Source organism: Mixophyes fleayi, chromosome 10 (assembly GCF_038048845.1).
Source record: "Mixophyes fleayi isolate aMixFle1 chromosome 10, aMixFle1.hap1, whole genome shotgun sequence".
Classification (NCBI taxonomy): domain Eukaryota; kingdom Metazoa; phylum Chordata; class Amphibia; order Anura; family Limnodynastidae; genus Mixophyes; species Mixophyes fleayi.
In genome coordinates, this window is record NC_134411.1 from 99,823,547 (window position 1) to 99,845,242 (window position 21,696).

The 21,696-nt window shown below is 42.1% G+C and overlaps 1 protein-coding gene across 2 annotated transcripts; it reads right to left on the bottom strand.

The window, feature by feature from the left end:
- Positions 1-1,067: 1,067 nt before the first annotated feature.
- On the bottom strand, positions 1,068-17,335 carry LOC142104549 (fatty acyl-CoA hydrolase precursor, medium chain-like). Of its 2 annotated transcripts, XM_075189282.1 has the most exons (16): positions 17,047-17,335; positions 14,538-14,661; positions 13,949-14,067; positions 12,690-12,894; positions 12,221-12,359; positions 10,579-10,712; positions 9,137-9,290; positions 7,995-8,108; positions 6,911-7,006; positions 6,554-6,694; positions 6,389-6,466; positions 3,998-4,145; positions 3,742-3,891; positions 2,169-2,241; positions 1,626-1,815; positions 1,068-1,253 (listed from the first exon to the last, which is right to left on the bottom strand). In XM_075189282.1, the coding sequence occupies exons 2-15, from the start codon at positions 14,564-14,566 to the stop codon at positions 1,629-1,631; spliced, it is 1,767 nt and encodes a 588-aa protein (XP_075045383.1). In that variant the 5' UTR covers positions 14,567-14,661; positions 17,047-17,335; the 3' UTR covers positions 1,068-1,253; positions 1,626-1,628. The 2 variants fall into 2 exon arrangements, with proteins under 2 accessions (XP_075045383.1, XP_075045384.1); XM_075189283.1 differs by lacking the exon at positions 14,538-14,661 and having other exon boundaries at positions 17,047-17,334.
- Positions 17,336-21,696: the final 4,361 nt, after the last annotated feature.

A 21,696-nucleotide genomic window follows, 5' to 3' on the forward strand; every position in this document is an offset into this window, starting at 1 on the left:
GACAGGCTTAGAAGCCGAGTTTCCAGGAGGTGAGTGGTGGTCTGGGGCAAGCTAGGGCGGGAGCATACTGGGAAGTACAATAATTCGGATGTTGGAATAACTGGCATGTCCGGCCCATGGTACTGTATAAGGTATTGACTCTGTGTGATTCAAAGGCCGGTGATCATTGGTGAGATGGTCCCGGCTCTAACTCATTGTATGGTGTAGTGTAGTGTTGCCTTGTTTTCTTGGTGTGTTCTGGCTCGGTCTGTCCTTGTCTATGCCCTACTGTAGGTCCTAGAAAAGTAGTGAAGACGATACAACCAGGTTGCCCTCCCAGAAGGAGTGCTTGTCCAGTCATTGCTCAGTAAGGTGCAGGGATTTCTTCGTTCTTCCTCAGGATCTGGTGAGTACTTTAGGTGTTGGGAAGGGGATTGCAGTTGGTGTGTCCTCATCTCCCCAGCACCCGTTACAGATGTACTTGAGACCTAAATGCCAAAAGGTGCAGCCTATGAGGCCTGAAGTGCATCAATGCAGACTGAATTATTTGGTCTTATTCTCCGGCCCCTCCACTCGCTCACAGAGGTCCTGTAAATTTCAGGCTTGAAGCAATATGTCGCCATGTTCCATGGGGTCAGCAAACTGTAACAAATAGTCCCAAATGTTAACTCACTGTCCTACTAGTTAACCTGGTGTGTGAAGTTTAATGAGAACCTTGGCTTTCACCAGGGACCATGGTAGGGAGGTAACAGGTTGCATTTCCCAGGCTAGCCACACGAGGCAGCAGAGGACACTACATGTAGAGATGGGGATAACAATTTCAAACACAGACCAAGGTCAGGCTAAGTTCAGGGACAATAGAACAAACCGATGTCAGGGTCACAGAAATCCAGGGTAAAGGAAGAGCCGGATCACTAACAGGAAGACAATAAGTAATACACTGCAAGCAAAAAGATGCTAGGAAACCTGTTGTTTGTGCACCAGACTAGGTGTACTAGTATAGAAGGTCGGGTGATGTCACAGGTGTGTATCTGACCACACACACAACAAGGTTCGACAGAACAGGAGCAAATAAAGCAAATAACCAATCAGGAGCGCACCTTGTAAGGACAAGTTTAATGTACAGAATAAACTAAAATGAAAGACCAAACAAGTTTATTGCATGTGTTTGCTGCTCTGGTGTAAGGTTCCATCTCTGTACTATGCAGCTGCCTGTAGAGAACTGCTGGACACAACTTAATCCTGGTCATGGACAGCAGTGACAAGGGTGACACCTACAGGCAATACAGGGGAAACACAACATGAAACAGTAAAATAGTTTCCCCCCCAAAATGTCATTATATTCAATGTTAACCAACAGTTTAAAAATGTTTATATATTTTATTTTTAAATGTAATGGAAGATACTTAACAAATAGCCATTGGACAATTTATTTTCTGTGCATAGTGAACACTTAATAGTGTTCTCCATTTGTTTTAAAAATGACATGATCTACAAAGACTGTGGATTTGCATATCGGAACACTGTGAGATCTACGAACATGATAAATATTTGAACCCATTGGTAGTGCGTTCTTTAAAACCTGTGGAAACAATAAAACTTGTAGTTCCACAACAGCAGAAGTGCCAGACGTTGCTCATACGTACGCTCTACAACTCTGTGTGGTCTCCTTGATACTCCAACCCCTCCTGAATGTTCCCAGGAATGGTCTCTGTCCAGAATCTGAAACTATCTTTCTTTAGCCTCGTAGCCGATTTCTGTTCTAAGCCGATTGCAAGGTAATCTTCACCCTCGTCATACTCCGGCCAGTTTACCAAACCAGGGCCATTGGGGTTCCTGCAGGTGAGAAGATGATCAGTGGATGTTCATTTATAACATATCTCACATGTAGTAGAGTAGATGTACCTAATAAAGTGGCCATTTAGTGTATATGTATTATATAAAGTATCAGTGCGTTGATCCCCGTTTGACCTCAGACTTAAATTCCACAGATACCGGACAAATACCCCATCGGTGAAGCCAGACGTATACAGTGGATTGTATATGATCTCTCTGCCACTGGAGAGGGCAGACTTCAGATACAGGTACAGTTAGATACACTCTGCTAGAGGTCTGGTAACTAGTAAGACAACCTTTGCAACTATTGTTCCTTTGGTGACTAAAGAGACTGAAAACAAACATTTCCTTACCCATATCGTGCAAAGTTAGCCCAGTATTTCATCATGGTTTTGCTTAAAACCTTTTCTTCCTCTGTGAACGTATCTTGGGAGAGAAACAAGATTATGAATCCATTTTTTTCTGTTTTATATTTGTGACCTCAGAAACAGCTTTTATAGACACTTCTGTGAATGGTAGTAGCAGTTTTACAGATTTGTATGTTTTCATAAAAGAGTCCTAATGGGATGAGCACATTCTGTAGTGACATCCCTACAGGTTGTAGGGTGATGAGGTGAGTGTAGAGACTTTGATTTCAGTTACTGGCGAGAATGAATTAAGGGTGGATTGGGGAGTGTAGGTGAAGGTGAAGGAACAGTGGGTGGAGCGAGTGGAATTTGGCATGAGAAAATATTATTTCGAATGGTGTCCATTTTTTCTTTGAAGTAGGTGGCAAAGTCATGTTTATTTTGCAATTGAAAGGACAGCGCTGTTAGATGAAAGGATGAATTTGTAGTGGAGGAAATTGGGATAGGAACGAGATTTCCTTTAGTGGCACTCTGCAATGCGGGAGGACTTTGAGGGTAGTAGGTCTGATTGGTGTGCCATGGTTGGGGTTTGGATCGTCTGAGACTACATTGTAGCTAGAGCTGCAATGTCTGGGGCTGAAGGGATTGTTTTGTTGTAGAAAGAGGCAGCCTGATTATGGGAGGACAATGCAGTCATTGGAGAAAATAGTTGTTTTAGTGAAGATGAGAAGTGAATTGAGTTAAGGGTACTTAGGTGTCGTGTATGTGTAAATTTGGGTGCAGGGGCGAGGAAATTTGGAGACTGGACCTGGGGAGCGATAAATGACAGCAACACGAAGGTGGAGAGGATAAAATAGACTGATAGTGTGGACTTCAAAGGAAGAGAATGAGAGGGAGGGTTCAGAGAGTATGACTTGGAAGGTGCAGCTTGGAGAGAGTAGAATGTCTACTCCACCATCTTGTCTGTTTCCAGGTCCGGGAGTGTGGCTGAGGGAGACTCCCCCATAGGAGAGTAGTGCAGGGGATGTAGTGTCAGAGGAGGTGAGCCAGGTTCCTGTAATGGCAAGGAGGTTGAGGGATTTAGGAATGAATAGATCCAAGTTTGTTACAAATAGATCTGGAGGTAAATGTATCAAGCTGAGAGTTTTCCGGCAGGTTTGAAAAAAACCAATCAGATTCTAGCTATAATTTATTTAGTACATTCTACATAATGATAGCCAGAAAACTCTCAGCTTGCTACATATACCCTCCTGGTGTTCCATAGTGCACAGGAGAAGGGAAGAGGGGGTAGTGGAGATATGTGGATAAGGTTGGTGGGATTGCAAGTATGGGGTGGATGGAAAGGTTTGGATTAGGACTTCCTTTGACTCATTTAGAGCAGCAAACTTAGGCAGTGAGCAGAGTTGTTTGACACCTTATATGTTTACAGATGTATATTTCACAATTTTCTTGTATTTCAACCATAAGGAAGCAGAAACCATAAAAAACAATAATTTGCAAATTATCTTATTAATTAGAGCATAAAAAAAGTACAAGATAGTTACTAATCCATCCTTGCAACATTGTAACGGTAACTTACTATTGTATATCAGGTCTCCAGTCAGGAATGGAGTGCCACTCACATAAAGGAGTTCATCCCCGTGATCTGCTTTAATAAAATCCGGCTTTGTATCATGGAAAAATGAGGGTCGGTGCTGGAACTCATAGAAGAACACAGGAAACCCGGTATCTAGATACACCAAATGTATAAGAGCCAGAATATACAGTATACTACAATACAATACATAACGTGACATCTTGTGCAGGGTGATGCTGCGCTGTAGTCACCCTCGTACCTCTGTGATACTTAGCGGTCTTCAGGGCTGGTATTACAAGCAATATATCACCGCATAAATCCAGGAACCGGTCTCGTATTTCGTGAGGATCTTCCGTTTCACCAAAGTATTCCTCCATCACCAGAGGGATAAAGTTTAAGTCCCAATGCTGCAAAATTGATGAAGACACTTAGAATTAGGACAGAAGCTGATAACTTCTAGGACAGAGTTTCCCAAATCCAGTCCTCATGGCCCCCCAACAGTGCAGGTTTTCCAGATCACCTTGTTTGAGCACAGGTATAATCATTACTGACTGATATAATTCTACCACCTGTGGATATGTTATATTGCATCACTGGTCACCTGGAAACCTGCACTGTTAGGGGGCACTGAGGACTGGATTTTGTAAACATTGTTCTAGGAAGCATGAAAAAATAAATAAATTGAAGTTTACGTATTTTATACAGAAGGGATCAAGGTATACACCGATCAGCCACAATATTAAAACCACTGACAAGTGACGTGAATAACATTGATTATCTCATTACAACGGCAACTGTCAGGGGGTGGGATATATTAGGCAGCAAGTGAACAGTCAGTTCCTGAAGTTGATGTGTTGGAAGCAGGAGAAATGGGCAACGTAAGTGTCACACGCTGCTCATTTGGCTTCCACAAGACTGAGACACTCACAGGTGTCTCATTAACAGACTTCAAACCTCCAAGTTCTGATCTGCACAGGTGGAGACTGATTACCTGTCTACTTCTAATTAAGATTCCTATTGGTTCCTGCGTTGGCTCCAGACTTGAAAAGGCGCTTCCTTCCTTTCCTCTGGGCCTGTTGATCATGTTACCAGTCTGATTAGGTTCCTAACTACTCTGTGAGCTCTCACCTGGATCGTCAGTGCCTTGCTGTGTTGCTGTTAAAGACCATACAGATCAAACTGCAACTGTCTCTGCTGTGTACTATTCCACAGACTATTCAGCTCATGCTACAACTATCTCTGCTGTATGACACTCCACAGACTATTCAGCTCATGCTGCAGCTATCTCTGCTGTATGACACTCCACAGGTCGTATCATCAAGCTGCTTGTTGTTCTTTTCTCTGGCTGAACTGTTCATGTATTATTGAAAGCATTAAGGCATTATTTGGTTCCTGATTGCTGCCGCATCTATTGTGCATATACTGCTACCTGAAACAGTTAATCTCTCCTCTGATGTGGGCTGCTCAACTGTGATACCATATACCTGCTGCCTTATTCTTTCCACCTTATTGCTGGACTGTGCATTCAAAACCATATCTAATTATATGCTGATTGTTCATATTGCATATGATATTGCCGGTGGCTCCGCCCACCTTGTACTACGCTCCTAGTGTGTATATATCTACATATATCAAGACTTTCCTGTATATTCATCCAGTCATTATTAAACCTCTGATTGTACTATTATCCTGCATCTGGCATCTATTTGAACCTCAGGCTATCATTACCACTTACCAGTGTACTACCATATTCTCACTCCCCGAGGATCTGTTCCCACAACATCTATGAACAGATCCAGAGTCCAAAATACCAAACCGTGACAGTAAGGATCTGAGCGACTCTGACAAGGGTCAAATTGTGATGGTTAGAAGACTGGGTCAGAGCATCTCCAAAACGGCAGGTCTTGTGGGGTGTTCCCATACGTAGTGGTTAGTATCTACCAAAGTGGTCCAAGGAAGGATCCAGCGAAAGGTTCATGGGCACCGTGGGCTCATTGATGCTTGTGGGGAGCGAAGACTAGAACATATGGTCCAATCCCACAAAAAAGCTACTGTAGCACAAATTGCTGAAATAGAAAAGGTGTCAGAACACACAGTGCATCGCAGCTTGCTGCGTATGGGGCTGCGCAGCTTCAGATCGGTCAGAGTGCCCATGTGACCCCTGTCCACCGCTGAAAGCACCTACAATCAGCACATTAGCACCACAACTGGACCACGGAGCAATGGAAGAAGGTGGCCTGGTCTGATGAATCATGTTTTCTTTTACATCATGAGGACGGCCGGGTGCGTCATTTACCTGGGGAAGAGATGGCACCAGGATGCACTATGGGAAGAAGGCAGCCGGCGGAGGCAGTGTGATGCTCTGGGCAATGTTCTGCTGGTAAACCTTGAGTCCTGGCATTCATGTGGATGTTACTTTGTCACGTACCATCTACCCAAACATTTTTGCGGACCAAGTGCACCCCGTCATGGCAGTGGCTTCTTTTACCAGGATAATGCACCCTGCCGCACAGCAACAATTGTTCAGGAATGGTTTGAGGAACATGACATAGAGATCAATCTGATGGAGAATCTATGGGTTGTGCTTTAATGTATAGGTGTTATCAATTATTTTATTTGTTTTTTTTCTAGTGGCAATAGATATTCTTACCAGCATAGGAAGGCTACGCAAAATCGATTCAACGGTGTCCTTATCCATCCCTCCACTTATTCCAGTGAGGTTCAAGTTCTGTCCACACAAAACAAACATAGATTTAATGAATTCACGCGTCTCCTGGATTAGGATTAGAGATTTACTTACAGACAGATTTCTTACCATTAGCATCATCCACCCAAACTCCTGATTATTCACTCCGATCATAAAGGGGACAGCGCTGCTTTCATGGCCTGCCAAAATCTCTTCCGGCGGTTTGGTAAAATATACGCCATCCACCACGACAGGGAAAACAAGTGATGGCTGCGTGAAAACAAACTATATTTATTTTTCTGTACGTTTTGTTCATTTTATAGTGTATATAATAATATATATATCTTTATCTAGATAGATATAAGACCTTTTCTGAGATTGGGTGTACAGAAATAGTCTTCTATATATTTATTACATTCTACTATTCTGTCCGTAGTTTTTACAAGTGTAACCCAATGCTCCCATAAAAATGGAAAAAAGTGTTACCGTGGCAACAGTTATCGAAATGATCTCATCTTCTGTTTTCCTCCTTAAACATTCTATAACTGTATCGAAGTTGCAGCCAGAGACGTTGGCCACCGCCTGCAGGATGGAAGAGAAAATAAGGATTTTGGACAATGGAAGGAAGACTGGACTCTCGATATCTCAGTCTTTCTTTGATTTGGTCCAACTCATCGTATTATACAAACTCATAAATAGGAACCCTTCATCATCAGCAGCAGCATTTATTTATATAGCGCCACTGATTCCACAGCGCTGTACAGAGAACTCGCTCACATCAGTCCCTGCCCCATTGGAGCTTACAGTCTAAATTCCCTAACACACACACACACACACGTCAATTTTGATAGCAGCCAATTAACCTACTAGTACTGTTTGTTATAATAAACATTTACTCCTGGTTTTCACTTATATATTTGGATTATATCCGCTACTGGCTGTGGAGTCCAGATTATTAAGAGGATCAGGAAATGAAAATACAGCTGAGATCTGCATCCACATAGCTATTAACATAGGGTGCTTACTGAGCCTGTGAGGGCAGCACGGTGGCTCAGTGGTTAGCACTTCTGCCTTACAGCATTGGGGTCATGCGTTCGATTCTTGCCCATGGCCTTACCTGTGAGGAGTTTGTATGTCCTCACCCGTATTTGCGTGGGTTTCCTTCGGGTGCTCCGGTTTCCTCCCACACTCCAAAAACATACTGGTAGGTTAATTGGCTGCTAACAAATTGACCCTAATCTCTCTCTCTGTCTGTGTGTGTGTATATAAGGGAATTTAGACTGTAAGCTCCAATGGGGGCAGAGACTGATGTGAGAGTGTTCTCTGTACAGCGCTGCGGAATTAGTGGCGCTTTATAAATAAATGATGATGGTGATGATTTGTAATCGGAGCCGGATCATCCATTAGGCAACTAGGCTATCGTATAGGGCCAAATGGGTCATGAGAGCCCCGGATTACTCCAACCTGTATTTATGTGGGGGGTAGGGGACCCAAACCACTATCTTGCTTCTTAATCAGACTCTGTAACAATTGAAATAAAAGATGATTTTTGAATAATCAGATTACTTACATTTCGATTAAAAACAAGATCTTCAGATTTACTGACGAAGAAACCGGGGACCAGCGACACCCCACTCTCGGCAATGGCTCTGTGGAAGAGCCCCCTGGCTAAGGGAGATAACACCTAGAAATAGCGTCAATATAGACAGGATTAACACACGTTTATTAAATGACTAACAGATTCTGTCCTCTCTTAACGTTTCCATTCTCCATGGTCATTAGGTAAGTGTTAGGTAACCAAAGGTTGGTATAGTTCCTTATAATAAAACACTGTATATCAGAGTGAGGTTGGGTAGTTAGAAATGTAAAGATTAAAGTCTCATAAATTCACCAGAATATTTTATATCAATAAAACAAACAAGACAAAGTATCAACACAAAAACAGATATATGTAACAATTTTGCAGCTGTTACATAAACTGGTATATTCAGTTTCTAAATCTAGAATAATTCAAATGTAATTCATATCTCTCGGAATTGTATTTTAAGAACTGAAATAGGATATCCTCATCAACATTTATTTATATAGCGCCAACATATTCCGGAGCGCTTTACAATTGGGGACAAACACAGTAAACTAATAAACAAACTGGGTAAAACAGACAAAGAGGTGAGAAGGCCCTGCTCGCAAGCTTACAATCTATGGGACAATGGGAGTTTGATACATTAGGTTAAATCTACATTTTGCATTTCGGTCCAGCCAGACTGCAAAGTTAAAAGTGACTTATAAGCTAAATGATCCTGTCACACAACAATGTTGGTCAGGGGGTAATTGTCTTGTGTGAATTTGTGCAATGGATGGTAATAGGGTAATGTAGTGAGGTTAAGAGGGTGGATGAGGAATATTATAAACTTGTCTGTAGAGGTGGGTTTTCAGACAACGCTTCAAAGTTTGTAGACCAGAGGAGATATCTCTCGGAATTGTAATTTAACAACTAAAATAGGATGTGAATTACATGTAACTTATTCTTATTAATAAACTGAATTTGTCTTTATTGATATAAAATATTCTGTTGAATTTACGAGGTCAGCTCTCTCTTGCTCGTTCGCTGCACCTCATATTGGCATATAACTTAAAAGCGCTCAGACCAATCTCATTTGCTTAAGATATCACATCCTCTAATCATTATATATATCTACCCTACAGACTCACCAAAGAAGAGACGCTGACTCCCCCTGCAGATTGGCCAAATATGGTGACAGACTGGGGGTCACCTCCGAAACTATCAATGTTCTCTTGAACCCACCGCAGAGCTGCAACTTGATCTAGCAATCCGTAGTTCCCGCGGGCAGCTTCGTCTCCGGTACTGAGACACGGGTCAAAGTAGGACATTATTATTAAGTTATTAATTTGTTAATAATAAGTTCTTTGAATAAAGTATTTTTTATGTTTAAAAGTTGTCAAATATGTTGTATCGGATCATAGTTGTCTGAAATGTGGCTCTCTCATGTCAGATATAACTCATGGTTTATGGGACTGCCCAGTCATTAAACGTTTTTGGGCTAATAGCTGGAGATTTGCTAATGACCATTTGGTGAATTATGTCCCCTTAACGGCTGAGTGGACTATTTTTGGTATATTGCCTAAAGATCTGAAAATAACGAAGAGTTGTAGAAATTATTATTGGCAGTTTCTGCAGCCGCCAAAAAAAGTGTTCTCCAACTATAGGCCCTAAATACTACCTCCTACTTCAGCGTTGTTTAAAGAAAAACTATATCATTTATTCCATATGGACTGGGTAGAGGCTTCAATGACACAAGAAAAAACACACTCAGGTTTATTATCAGGTGTGGGAGATCTTAATGGATACCCTATCGGATTCATGGTGTCCACCATTGTTTCAGGGACATGATATAGGAGCCTGATTCATTAAGGATCTTAACTTGATAAACTTCTTGTGAAAGACTCCTGGACAAAACCATGTTACAATGCAAGGGGTGCAAATTAGTTTTCTGTTTTGCACATAAGTTAAATACTGACTGTTTTTTCATGTAACACACGAATACTTGATAGCTTATTTGTACACTGAAATTTAAAGTTGATATTTGTGTGCTACATGAAAAAACAGTCAGTATTTAACTTATGTGCAAAACAGAAAACTAATTTGCACCCCTTGCATTGTAACATGGTTTTGTCCAGGAGACTAAAATAAGAAATTTCTCAAGTTAAGATCCTTAATGAATCAGGCCCATAGTTTCAAAGCAGAGTATGTATGAATGAACCAGCCATTATTTTCTCTTGATCTCATCGTATTAATGTTCATTGTCTTTGGGGTGGCTCCCCGTAATGTTTGTCAATGGTATGCTCCAGCCTTAATGATTCTCACTTCTTAATAAGTATGACTTCCTACTGTTATTATTGAGGATGCAATGTAGTTTCATAACATTTGCATTTACCATTGTACGTTATTTTATTTTACAATGTTTTTATTGTTGTAAGGTCCTAGGTAAACATGCTTAAAAAAGTTGTTTATATAATCTCAATCAGGGAAAACACAACATGTTACCAACAAGAGACATACGTGATTAAGCGTTACCACCACATATGGTAACACTATGGATCTACAGGGATGAGGTGTGAAAACCTGGACATACCTGAAGAATCCCAGCAGTCCCAGTCTATACTGGATCGTCACAACCACTACACCCTCATAAGCGCTCAGGGCAGATCCCTCAAACAGAATGGCACCACCGACCGTTAGCCCTCCCCCGTGTATGAAGACCATCACCTGGGAACAAAGTACGGTCAAACTTTGCAGAAACAAAACAAAATAGACAAATACATTATAAATACAACATTTTTTGTTGCCTTTCATTGCCCATTTATGTACAAATGATATATACAGATGGCCACTTTTTTTATTATTATTATTATTATTATTATTAATTTTTATTTATAAGGCGCCACTAGGTGTCCGCGGCGCCGTACAGGGACAAACGAAATAACAATACGAGGAGAGACGGCACAGAACAGTAAACAATAATCACAGTAACTCAGTGAGCTCAGGGCACAGCTAGAGGGGCAGGGGAAGGTCAGCCAACAACGGCACCAAGGAGGGAGGGCACGGATGAGTGGGAGACCCCCAGGGGAAGAGGAGGAAGCGAGAGGGGATGGGGGAAGAGGGTTCTCAAGGAGTAAGGTTAGGTAGCTGGCGAGCAGAGTTAAAAGTGGTGAAGACAGGAGGAGAGAAGACCCTGCTCGAAGGAGCGTACAATCTAAGGGGAGGGGAAGACTGACAGAGAGACACAAGGGAGAGGGGAGAGAAGGAGGAATGGAGGATAAGGATAAGGGAAGGGGAATGAGGGGGAAGAGTCAGAAGAAAAGGTAGGAAGTTAAGTGGGAGACTGGAAGGCTTTAAGAAAAAGGTGGGTTTTTAAACACCGTTTGAAACTGGACAGATTAGGGGAAGTCCTGATGGAGGGAGGGAGCTGGTTCCAGTGGAGGGGGGCAGCGTGGGAGAAGTCTTGGATACGCGCGTGGGAGGAGGTGATCAGGGGGGAAGAGAGGCGACGGTCATTGGCCGATCGGAGAGGGCGGGATGGAGCATGAATAGAGAGGAGGGAGGAGATGTAGGGTGCTGTGGAGTTGGCGAGGGCCTTGTATGTAAGAGTGAGGAGCTTGAACAGGATTCTGTAGGGTAAGGGGAGCCAGTGAAGGGATTGGTAGAGGGGGGAGACAGAAGAGGAGCGGCGAGAAAGGAAGATGAGCCTAGCGGCAGCGTTAAGTACAGATCGAAGGGGAGCGAGGTGAGAGTGGGGGAGGCCAGTAAGGAGGAGGTTACAGTAGTCTATGCGGGAAATGATCAGAGAGTGAATAAGACATTTAGTGGCATCTTGGGAAAGGAAGGGCCGGATGCGTGCGATGTTACGCAGCTGGAAGCGGCAGGATTTAGCAAGAGAGAGAATGTGGGGGCCAAAAGAGAGAGAGGAGTTCGAGGATGACCCGGAGGCAGCGAAGTTGGGGGACATTTGAAGCTTATGCCCCCTCTGCCATGTTGGTCCACCCATTTAACTAACTTCATTATTATTAGTAGTAGCAGTAGTAGTATTTTCTGGATGTAAGCACAACATAAGTTACTTATAAATATGATGATCAAAGTTAGGAGCTGGATAATGTTGACATTGCCCATATAACAGAGACAAATACTTGTCAATACTGTTGTCTATGAGTGACTGCCTACAATGATCCAGAGGAAGACGGACTTGAAACCATCTCTTCCGATATATTAATACTTACAGGCAGTTTGGAATTCTCTCCGCGATCCGCCAGAGTGAAGATGTTTAGGTAGAGACAGTCCTCTGATATTGGAGGCAACGTAAGGTTTCCCTTGAAGTAATTTCTGATGAATTCCAAAGCTTTAGGATTTTGCAAACACCTAATGAGGCGATTGATATAAAGCTCTTATCCAATCACTTATTGGGTTTATACCCCCATAATTTTGTTCTAAGATTCTACTTATGTCAGAAATTGGCAACCATTATATTGGAAGGAGGGGTGAAAACAGAGGGGCTTCTGAACAATGGCAAAAGACAAAGGAAGAAGTGGGCAGAAGTAGGGTGGAAGAAATGTGGAACTTTTAAAAGAACCTAGACGACTCTATGGAACCTAGATCAGATGCCAGGAACATCTTAAACATAAAAACAAAACATAGATATAAAACACTTTTATGAAAAGTTTAAGACAAATAGAACATTTGGGAACTTACATGGGGGGATTTTTGGAGGCATCTCGGACTGAGCACCATCGCTTAGGAGGTTCCGGATTTTTGAATCTTAAGGGGCCAACTGGTGGCTCCGCATAGGGTACCCCATAAAAGGCATGAACAGTTCTAGATGTTTCCTTTACCGTCACGACACGTCCCCAGAGTTTCCCGTACTTTGTGTCCTGGAGTGGTCCATCATCCTCTTGTCCTATAGACGGTACAACCACATACACAGTGATCTTTTTTTGTAATATGAAGATTTTGCATTAATAAAAAACGACACACAAGGCCGACAAAATAAATGCAGACATGTAAACAAAGGGTATGGAGGACACTGCTCATTAGAGAACTTACATTCTAAGGGGAAGAGGGCACAGCTGAGACAAGAGGAGGGAGTGTGGCTCAGATTGGAGATTGGGATAGTTGTGAGGGTGCATTAGGGTGAATAGTATCAAAAGCTAAGATAAGCTTTAAAAAAAAAAAAAGAGATGGGTTTTTGGAGAACGTCTTAAGATTTGAAGGCTGTGGGAAAGTCTGATTGAGCGTGGGAGGGAATTCCATAAGTGGGGAGCAGCACGGGAGAAGTCTTGTAGGCGGGAGTGAGAGGTGGGTACCAGAGACGAGACAAGGCGCAGGTCAGAGGTAGATCTAAGAGGGCGGGAGGGAGAGTATTTTGATATGAGATTTGAGATGTATGCAGGGGTGATGTTTTTGGTCTTTGTAGGTAAGGGTGAGTAATTTGAATTTGATTCTGGAGACACAGGGAGTCTGTGTATGGATTTGCAAAGTGGTGCAGCAGATGTGGAGCAGTGAGAGAGGAAGATCAGTCTTGCAGCAGCATTTAGGATGGATTGAAGTGTGGATATACGGGTGTCAGATAGCAGGAGGTTGCAGTAGTCAAGACGGGAGAGGAGAGAATGGATAAGAGTTTTAGTAGCATGGGGTTACATTCAATAAATTTCATTTTAAATGTAACCCCCTGCAGTGCAACATGGTTTTGCCGATATACAAATTTACTCCTTTTTTTTATTTTATTTGCTCCTAATACTAAAGCAGACCCTAAAGTTATTTTTTTCAGGTGACGCTTTCCCTTCAAATGCGGAGGCCATTGTAATTGACGATTTATTTGAACACACATAAGAAACATTTCATTTAGCTTTGGTTGGATATAGTGTTTGGCTTATAAATTGCAGAGTGTAACTTGTTTTATACTACACATTAATATAAGAGTAATAAGAGTAATATCACACATTGCCGCTCACCTGCTGCATGGACCGACAGGATGAGACAGACTACAAGAAGCCCTGGGGTCAGCGGTCCCATGTGTATGGGTAACAGAAACACACAGCGAGAGGCAGAGCAGAGGAATCGCGTCCCGGGCCTAGAACAGAAGGTTAAATAACAATCAGAGAGGGAGTATGAATGACACAGTGCACTGATAATCTCTCAGTGATACTTTGTATCAGTGACTGTGTGTGAATAATGAAATAGCGCTTTATACAGTGGCTGAGTCATCCAACTGCCTCCGAGGGTTTATGCTTTCCCTGGGAAGGTGGTAAAAGCCGGAATCATATGATAAAGCAAAAATAATTTTTTCTGAAGTAAGTATGAAGTCTTTATTCCTTTCACATCAGATGTGGACACCTCTCAAGCAGAGCGGGGTGTCTCATGGTGCACACAATTACATGCTTTTATACATTTTAACAGCATCTGTTAGACAATGTAAAGATCTATAATATAATTTACAGTTTGCTAATATGGTGAAGAAGTTTCTATTGAACATTGTCTACCTTAATATAAGGAAACCACATAGACCAACATTGTTATAATTGTTGGGATCGCAAATCTCACTTAACTTTATTCAGCTTGACCTTTCTCATTGTTCTTTAAACTTATAGGTAAATAAGATTGTCCTTTTGCACTAAGAATACATCTGCTAAAGCCATGTCAAACTTTGACCCCTTCCAGCTGAATTCTGAAAAGGACAGAATTGGACACATAAAACATAAGAATATTATATTGCTTAATTGAAAAAATATTAACCGTAAAGAGTCACTATTGTGCCAATCAGGTTGGCTTCCACATCACATAGTAAATATAAACACGTGCACAAGGATCTTGCCGGATCCACACTAAACTCACACAATACCCCCCGGATCTACACCTGGCTCCAAATACAAAGTATAATCCAAACAAGAATCCAGATCCATACAAGAGTCACATAAAATAATAAGGATCCTGTTGGATATTCATGGATCCAGCAGAATATTTTGTGTTTCAGTTAGGTAGGCATTGGTTTGCGTCCATTAGCATGCATAAGACATTTTTAACGGAATGTCTGGTCAAATCAGGTATGGATCCGGTGTCTGTGTGTGAGGTAGGCATGTATCTTGCTGGATCTGGCTGTGTTTGGGTGAACTTAGTGTGGAACTGGAATTTTGTGTGAATTTAGTATGTGTACTGTAGTACACAAGGAAAAACACTAGGTGGCGGCATTATCTATATTATTATATGGCGATATAGGAAGCCTAAACCATGCTGAAAGGTGAACAGATACAAGCTGATCATTTGGTGGGCGAAACCAGGGCCGTAACTAGGGCTGTGCGATAGGGGCGACCGCCCAGGGCGCAACGCTGAAGGGGGGTGCAATTTAGGAATATTTTAGGTTAATTTGGTTAAAATTGAGGACTAGGGGGGCGGCATTTGTCTTTCTCGCCCAGGGCACTAGAATTCTAAGTTACGGCTCTGGGCGAAACAATGGGAGCCATAAAGTGTAGCCCTGCCCCCATCGGAGGCTATAGAAGGGGCCCCAAAAAGTTGCTGTACAAAATTTCTCTTGGCGGCCCTGTTCACAGTTATGCTTTTTATGAGGGCTGGTGTAAATATAGGTGATGATAATGACAATGAAACGTTCAGTTCAGTGGGGGAAGTGGGGGGCATACGGGGGTATGCCAACCTGCCATTACTACTGCCTTCATTGTAACACTATCACACAATCCAGTCACTTCTACATTATAGATACTTTGACAAGTATCTTACACAGATGTCAGGATGGTAAACTTCTCCAATAACCAGCGGTAGTATCCTACCAAGCCAAGAAATGTCCTCAGTTGGGTCTCTCTCTTGCTTGGATTCCATTTTATTGACCTGGGGTTTGACCTTCCCCGCTTCCAACTACATATCCCAAGTATGTTGCCTCTGGCATGGCCAATGACAGCTCAGGACTGGCAGTAAGGCCATGTGCCCTCAAAGATTCTATCACAGCTTCCACTATACAATCAGTGTTACAGAGAAAACAATACAGATGACGTGGCTTGCTTCTATAGGTCCAGGAGGGTCTATTGTAATGTCATAGGCCAGTTCAAACAACCCCCTCCAACGGTGAGGGTCAACATTCCAAGGGTGGGGGTCTGCTCTCTGGATGATGACTCTGATTCTCCTGCCCAGAGACCAGTTTCAACTAGTCTATTTACATAACACAGACGGTATCATTTTAAACATTTATTCCCTGAAATCGCTAACTAGAGTATGCAATGTGCGATCCCTTCGGCGAATGAACCGGACAACTGCGGATAAATAGGGGATTACAATGATACTAAACATGACATGTTTCCTGTAACCTGAACCTTAAATATCACTAAAGTGTACATATAATATATATAACTATAAACCGTATACCATCTGCTCATAAATGACTGTGGAATGGAACCATTATAAATATGAAGTATATAAATACATGAATGGGAGAGTGCGAGTGTATGCATGCGTGTCTTATCGTGCGATCGCGCCATGCCACGTGTTACGTGGCGTACTGATCGCAATCGCACGGTAAAACCATATTAACCAATATACTTTCGTTCATCCAATTATACGACTTTGACACCTGGTTAGTGAGGATTTCTTTTGGAATAACCAAACCTGGAACTACAGATCTAGAGACCAAGGTCAGCTCAATTCCGGAGTTTACACGTCATGCAGCATTGGCAGGTGAGCTTAATCCCAATACAGCTACATTGTGCACAATATTCTCCTTTATGCATGTGCTGACATATAGTGATTTACATATTGTTTGTATGTGAGTGCCAGACAACAACTTAATTTTGTTTGCACACGTACATTCAGCAAAGCCCTACAAAGGTCCTCCATATCAGTGCCTTGTCGTGCAGGAAAGGAAAAATGTTGCTTATCTGTGAATAAATTAACAGCTATTACTTGTGATAGGTTTGTGTCACCTTTAAATTACACTTGCAACCATCAAGCAAGTTTATACATTTGCTTTGCGATTACAGTTTGCATCACCTATACATTTACCACATTTGCAGCAAATATATTTATAGTAACCAGATTTTGCATCACTCACCACCCTGGGTTTGTTGGCTGGGTGAGCTGCAGGATCTGTCTGTCCTTTGCAAGTCCCACAGTGATACCACTTGTGACAAGCACAGGTTTTGCTGAACCACTTTGCTGCTCGTTATTCCCAGACGTCAGGGTGGTGCAGTCAGAAAGAGGTGTAGGTCCAGCAATCAAACAAACTAAAGTATTTTACAGTTTACCCCAACACTTCTGGCTAAACATCCAGTTTCCTCACTAAACACCGATCGCTGCGCCAACTAATTCCTCCCCAGTACTAACTAAACCAGAAATTAGTCACACCCATGTGCTCCACCTGTGATCCTGTGATCTGTGTGCAGAGGTGTGAAGTATTAACCCTGTCTGCAGCCTGAGCCTGCACAGACTCCCAGGAACACTCTCAGTCTCTCTTGTAACCGTCTGTGGCAAACCTCCCAATTGTCAGGATCTGCCTGCAAGCTTATGCATTACATGCTGCTTTGCCTGGCAGCTCCTGCCTTTTCTCCTTATTATTGCATTGCAGCAGTACCTCTGATTACCAGAGGTGCTGCTATTGTGCCTTTCTTGTTGCATTAGGGGTTAACTTGTTCACTAATTATCCCATGCACCTAGGTGTGTTCTCATTTCCCCTATGAATACCTGTCTCCCCCAGCATTCACTGCTGGTTATTGATGTTACTCTCAGTGGTCACTTACTCCTGCAGTGCTCCTGGGTTTATGCTGCTTGAGATCTCTACTTACATTCTGCTGACCTGTTTCATCTGTGAACCCGGTATTTACCTCTGCATTTCCCTGTACTTGCTGCCTGGAATCTTTCCACACCTCCTGTTTACCTGCAACTGCTGTATACCTGGTAATTTCTGCAAGCTCATTATTACATCATCTGTTCTGACTCTTCAGCAATAAACTTGGATGTTTTTTCACCTTATTCATGGCTCCTTAGCTGTATTCCTGCATTGATTTGTGACACCAATATATACTGTATAATATATTAGTGGTGGACGTGGGGCGGTATACGGGGTTACGTCATACCGCCACTTCTCCTACTGCCGTCATTGTAACACTGGGCAATTCCATTCACGTTACAATTTTTATACCTCCACTTCTAAACTTCCATTTCGATCACTGGTTTAGGGTAAATAAACAAAAAAATGAAGCATTGTCCTTCACTTTCCTGGACATTGGAAGAAGTTCTTAGATATGAATTTTGAAGCCCCAAACGCCAAGTTTTGTATTGAGATAAAGCATGATCTTCTCTCATCGACTGCTCTGGAGTTTCTACCCTGGCTCCCCAAATAATTCAGCCCTCCCCAGAATCTGCAAGCTCCCACTACAGCATTTACTCTTGAGATTTGGGGTTCCAAAATTGAAGTGCGTCTTTCAGAATATCCTTCATCCTTACACCTCTATGATGGCACCATTCTGTTCAAAGGTTTTCCATCACTTTGGGTCTAAGGTAGAATGAACAGAATTCATCATTTAATCAGCCTAGTATCACCTGGTGCACTACAAGAATAAGCCACTCTCACAGATATTATTCTATTTAGGGCCACTTAGACATCCTACTTCTTAAAGGGGCAATCCATTATTTAGACCAGGTCATACTCTAGAACCACGTGATCTGGAAACTCATGAGTGTCATTGAAACTTAGAGGATTGGGTGGACTCCAGGGGGTAAATGTATCAAGCTGAGAGTTTTCTGGCAGGTTTGAAAAGTGGAGATGTTGCCTATAGCAACCAATCAGATTCTAGCTGTCATTTTGTAGAATGTACTAAATAAATGAAAACTAGAATCTGATTGGTTTTTCAAACCCACCCCTTAATCCTCTTACTAAACAAACCCATTATGTCTACCGGTCGTTCCTCAGATAAATTGATAATACACATAACGTACTGACAGGGCTATTTTCCCCTTTGGTCTCAATTAATACTAGCATCTAATTTCTGTGTGTCTGTTAAGTGTTGGTGATCTATAAATATAAAGCCATTATTATTATTATCATGTTAAGATTAGAATATTATGCACAATTTGCCCTCAGTAATTAGTCAATACCAAATCGAAGAAAAGATTGAGAAAGCCGACAGCGCACAGCGCAGACACCACGTGGGAGCCCTGAGCTAAACTGACAAGTTGCAGCCTGAGAATCTCCCCAAACACAAAGGCTCTTTTAAGAGCCACCCGCATTATCTTTAAAGAGCCTCAAACGCCGTTAGCAGAGTACTGCTACTGCCCTTTGTTGTTAACCAGCCCAAGTTCCCTCCTGGTTCAAATATAAATTACTTCTGAAAATACAGAGTTGATCATCTTCTACGGAGGGAACATCCGTAGCGTTCGCTTCCCCATAAAAAGTTCTCCACCTATAGCAAAACTAGGCACCAGCTGTCCCCAATCGAGAGCTACTGGGAGCCTGGAAGTTATATGTGACAGCCAGGCTTATTATATCTAATGCTAACGGGAATAGTGTATACAGTATAACAGCACTTATTATGGAGAATGTTGGTGGCTTATAAGGGACATCGGGGCCTTTTTATTAAATACCGCATTTTTGACAAGATCTCTTTCAATCCTTATCGCAAAGGATTGAAAGAGTATTTATTTTAAAACTTCTACAGAGATAGCGATTACTAAAAAACGTCCATTCCTGCAATGACCTGTATCCTATCCTTTCTATGGTCACCTTTGCAATAGTAACCGTAGAGGGGAGCAGTAAGACGAGCTGAAGGATCCGAAGATCCCTCTACCGCAATGCTCTCTCCATAGATCAGAGCTGAAAAATTACACATACGGTAATGTATGCCAGCCTGCGCTGTATGTATAAATGGCTTTTCATTACTTATTAAATTGTGGTACAGATCTACAGAGCAGTCCCTATAGACATCTATGGGGACTGCTCTGTATTTCGAAACAAACTACAATTGTCCTGATCATTCTTATACATTGGTGGCAGGATGGGGGGGCACTATGGGTATTAGACTAGGGGGGCCGGAACCATGAATCAGGCCCTGCATTGAACTGATAGATTTGTTTGTTATTGATTCTACCATGTTGCAGTAAACTACCTCATACTTGCCAACTCTCCCGGAAAGTCCGGGAGACTCCCGAAATTCGAGTCAGTCTCCCGGGGAGATGGAATTTCTCCCGCATCCCGGATTTCACCGAAAATCGCGTCATTTGATGCGATTCTCGGTGAATCACGCCATTTTTGGGGGCGGGAGGGGGCGGGATGAGGCCAATAGCGTCATTTTGGCCCCGCCCCCCGACGCAATCTACGTTTTCGCGGGGGGCGGGCCAAAATGACGCGATTGGCCTCGTCCCGCCCCCTCCCGCCCTCCAGTCTCGCCCCCTCTACTACTCAACTATGGACTACCTGCCCATATGCTATTAGCGACTTGTGTCCCTTTCTTTGATTAAATGTCATTTTAACTTAGACTAAGGGTGATGTGTGGCCCTTTGGAAGGTTAGAGGGCCACATGTGGCTTTTGCAGAGTATCACGTTGCCAATCTTTGTTGGATGTTTTAGTCCTGTGTTGAAATTGCTCCATTCAGTCACAAGGTGGCAGTATAATCACAAGGTGTAATAGCACAGTAAAGACTACTAGAGTAATATATATTGTTAAATAAATGTTTCAAAGGTCTGTCCCTAGAATTTCCCTTTTGACAAGTGAATTAACTGCGAAAACACAAACATTTTTCACATCATTAGATTTAATTCCCATGTCTTTGTTTGTGAACTAAAAGTGTTAGCCTCACGACCATATTTAAATGAATTGCTCGAGAAATTTAAGTTGTCAAATTCGCATGGTGGTGAAAATGCTGCTGATTGTTCCTAATTGAGCCACCCATAAGTGCACAAAGTATATTTTTACAGAATAGATCCAGGTTTATACAGCATCTTTTCCTTTTATCCTGTAATGTTTAAAATCAGAAAGTAGACTATAATGACTGTATGGTCAATGGGTTATTATACAATTCTAGCAAACATTCTGTTGCAACAAAGTAATAATGGTGACTTATACCATCCAAAATAACATGACCACTAAACATACTCACATAAGTCAAATTAAGGGGTTATCTTTATATCAATCATGAATTAACCAATCAGATGTTTGTGAGCATTCCTGGATCTTGCCCCTTTTCACCTTTAAACCCAGCCCTATCCGGCTGTATTTGAAGGTCCTGTCACTTTCCATTTTATACATGGTCACAAAGAACAGACTCATTCATAAATTGTAAACTATAAATATGATTAATTCAGTATGGGAGGCACAATACGCGTTTCGCCCTATTTGTCATTTCCATTCGTTGGAAAGAACTACCTTCTCATTATCTTCTAGTTGGACTTGTAATAACGGGTGAGATAGTCACCTTATATTTTATTGGAATCAGATTTTATTAGATGTACATTTTACATATATATATTTATTAGACTATGGCCTTATCTGTGAGGAGTTTGTATGTTCTTCCCGTGTTTGCGTGGGTTTCCTCCGGGTGCTCCGGTTTCCTTCCACACTCTAAAAACATACTGGTAGGTTAATTGGCTGCTATCAAAATTGACCCTAGTTCTGTGTGTCTGTGTGTGTATGTTAGGGGATTTAGGGCTAGATTTACTAAGCTGCGGGTTTGAAAAAGTGGGGATGTTGCCTATAGCAACCAATCAGAT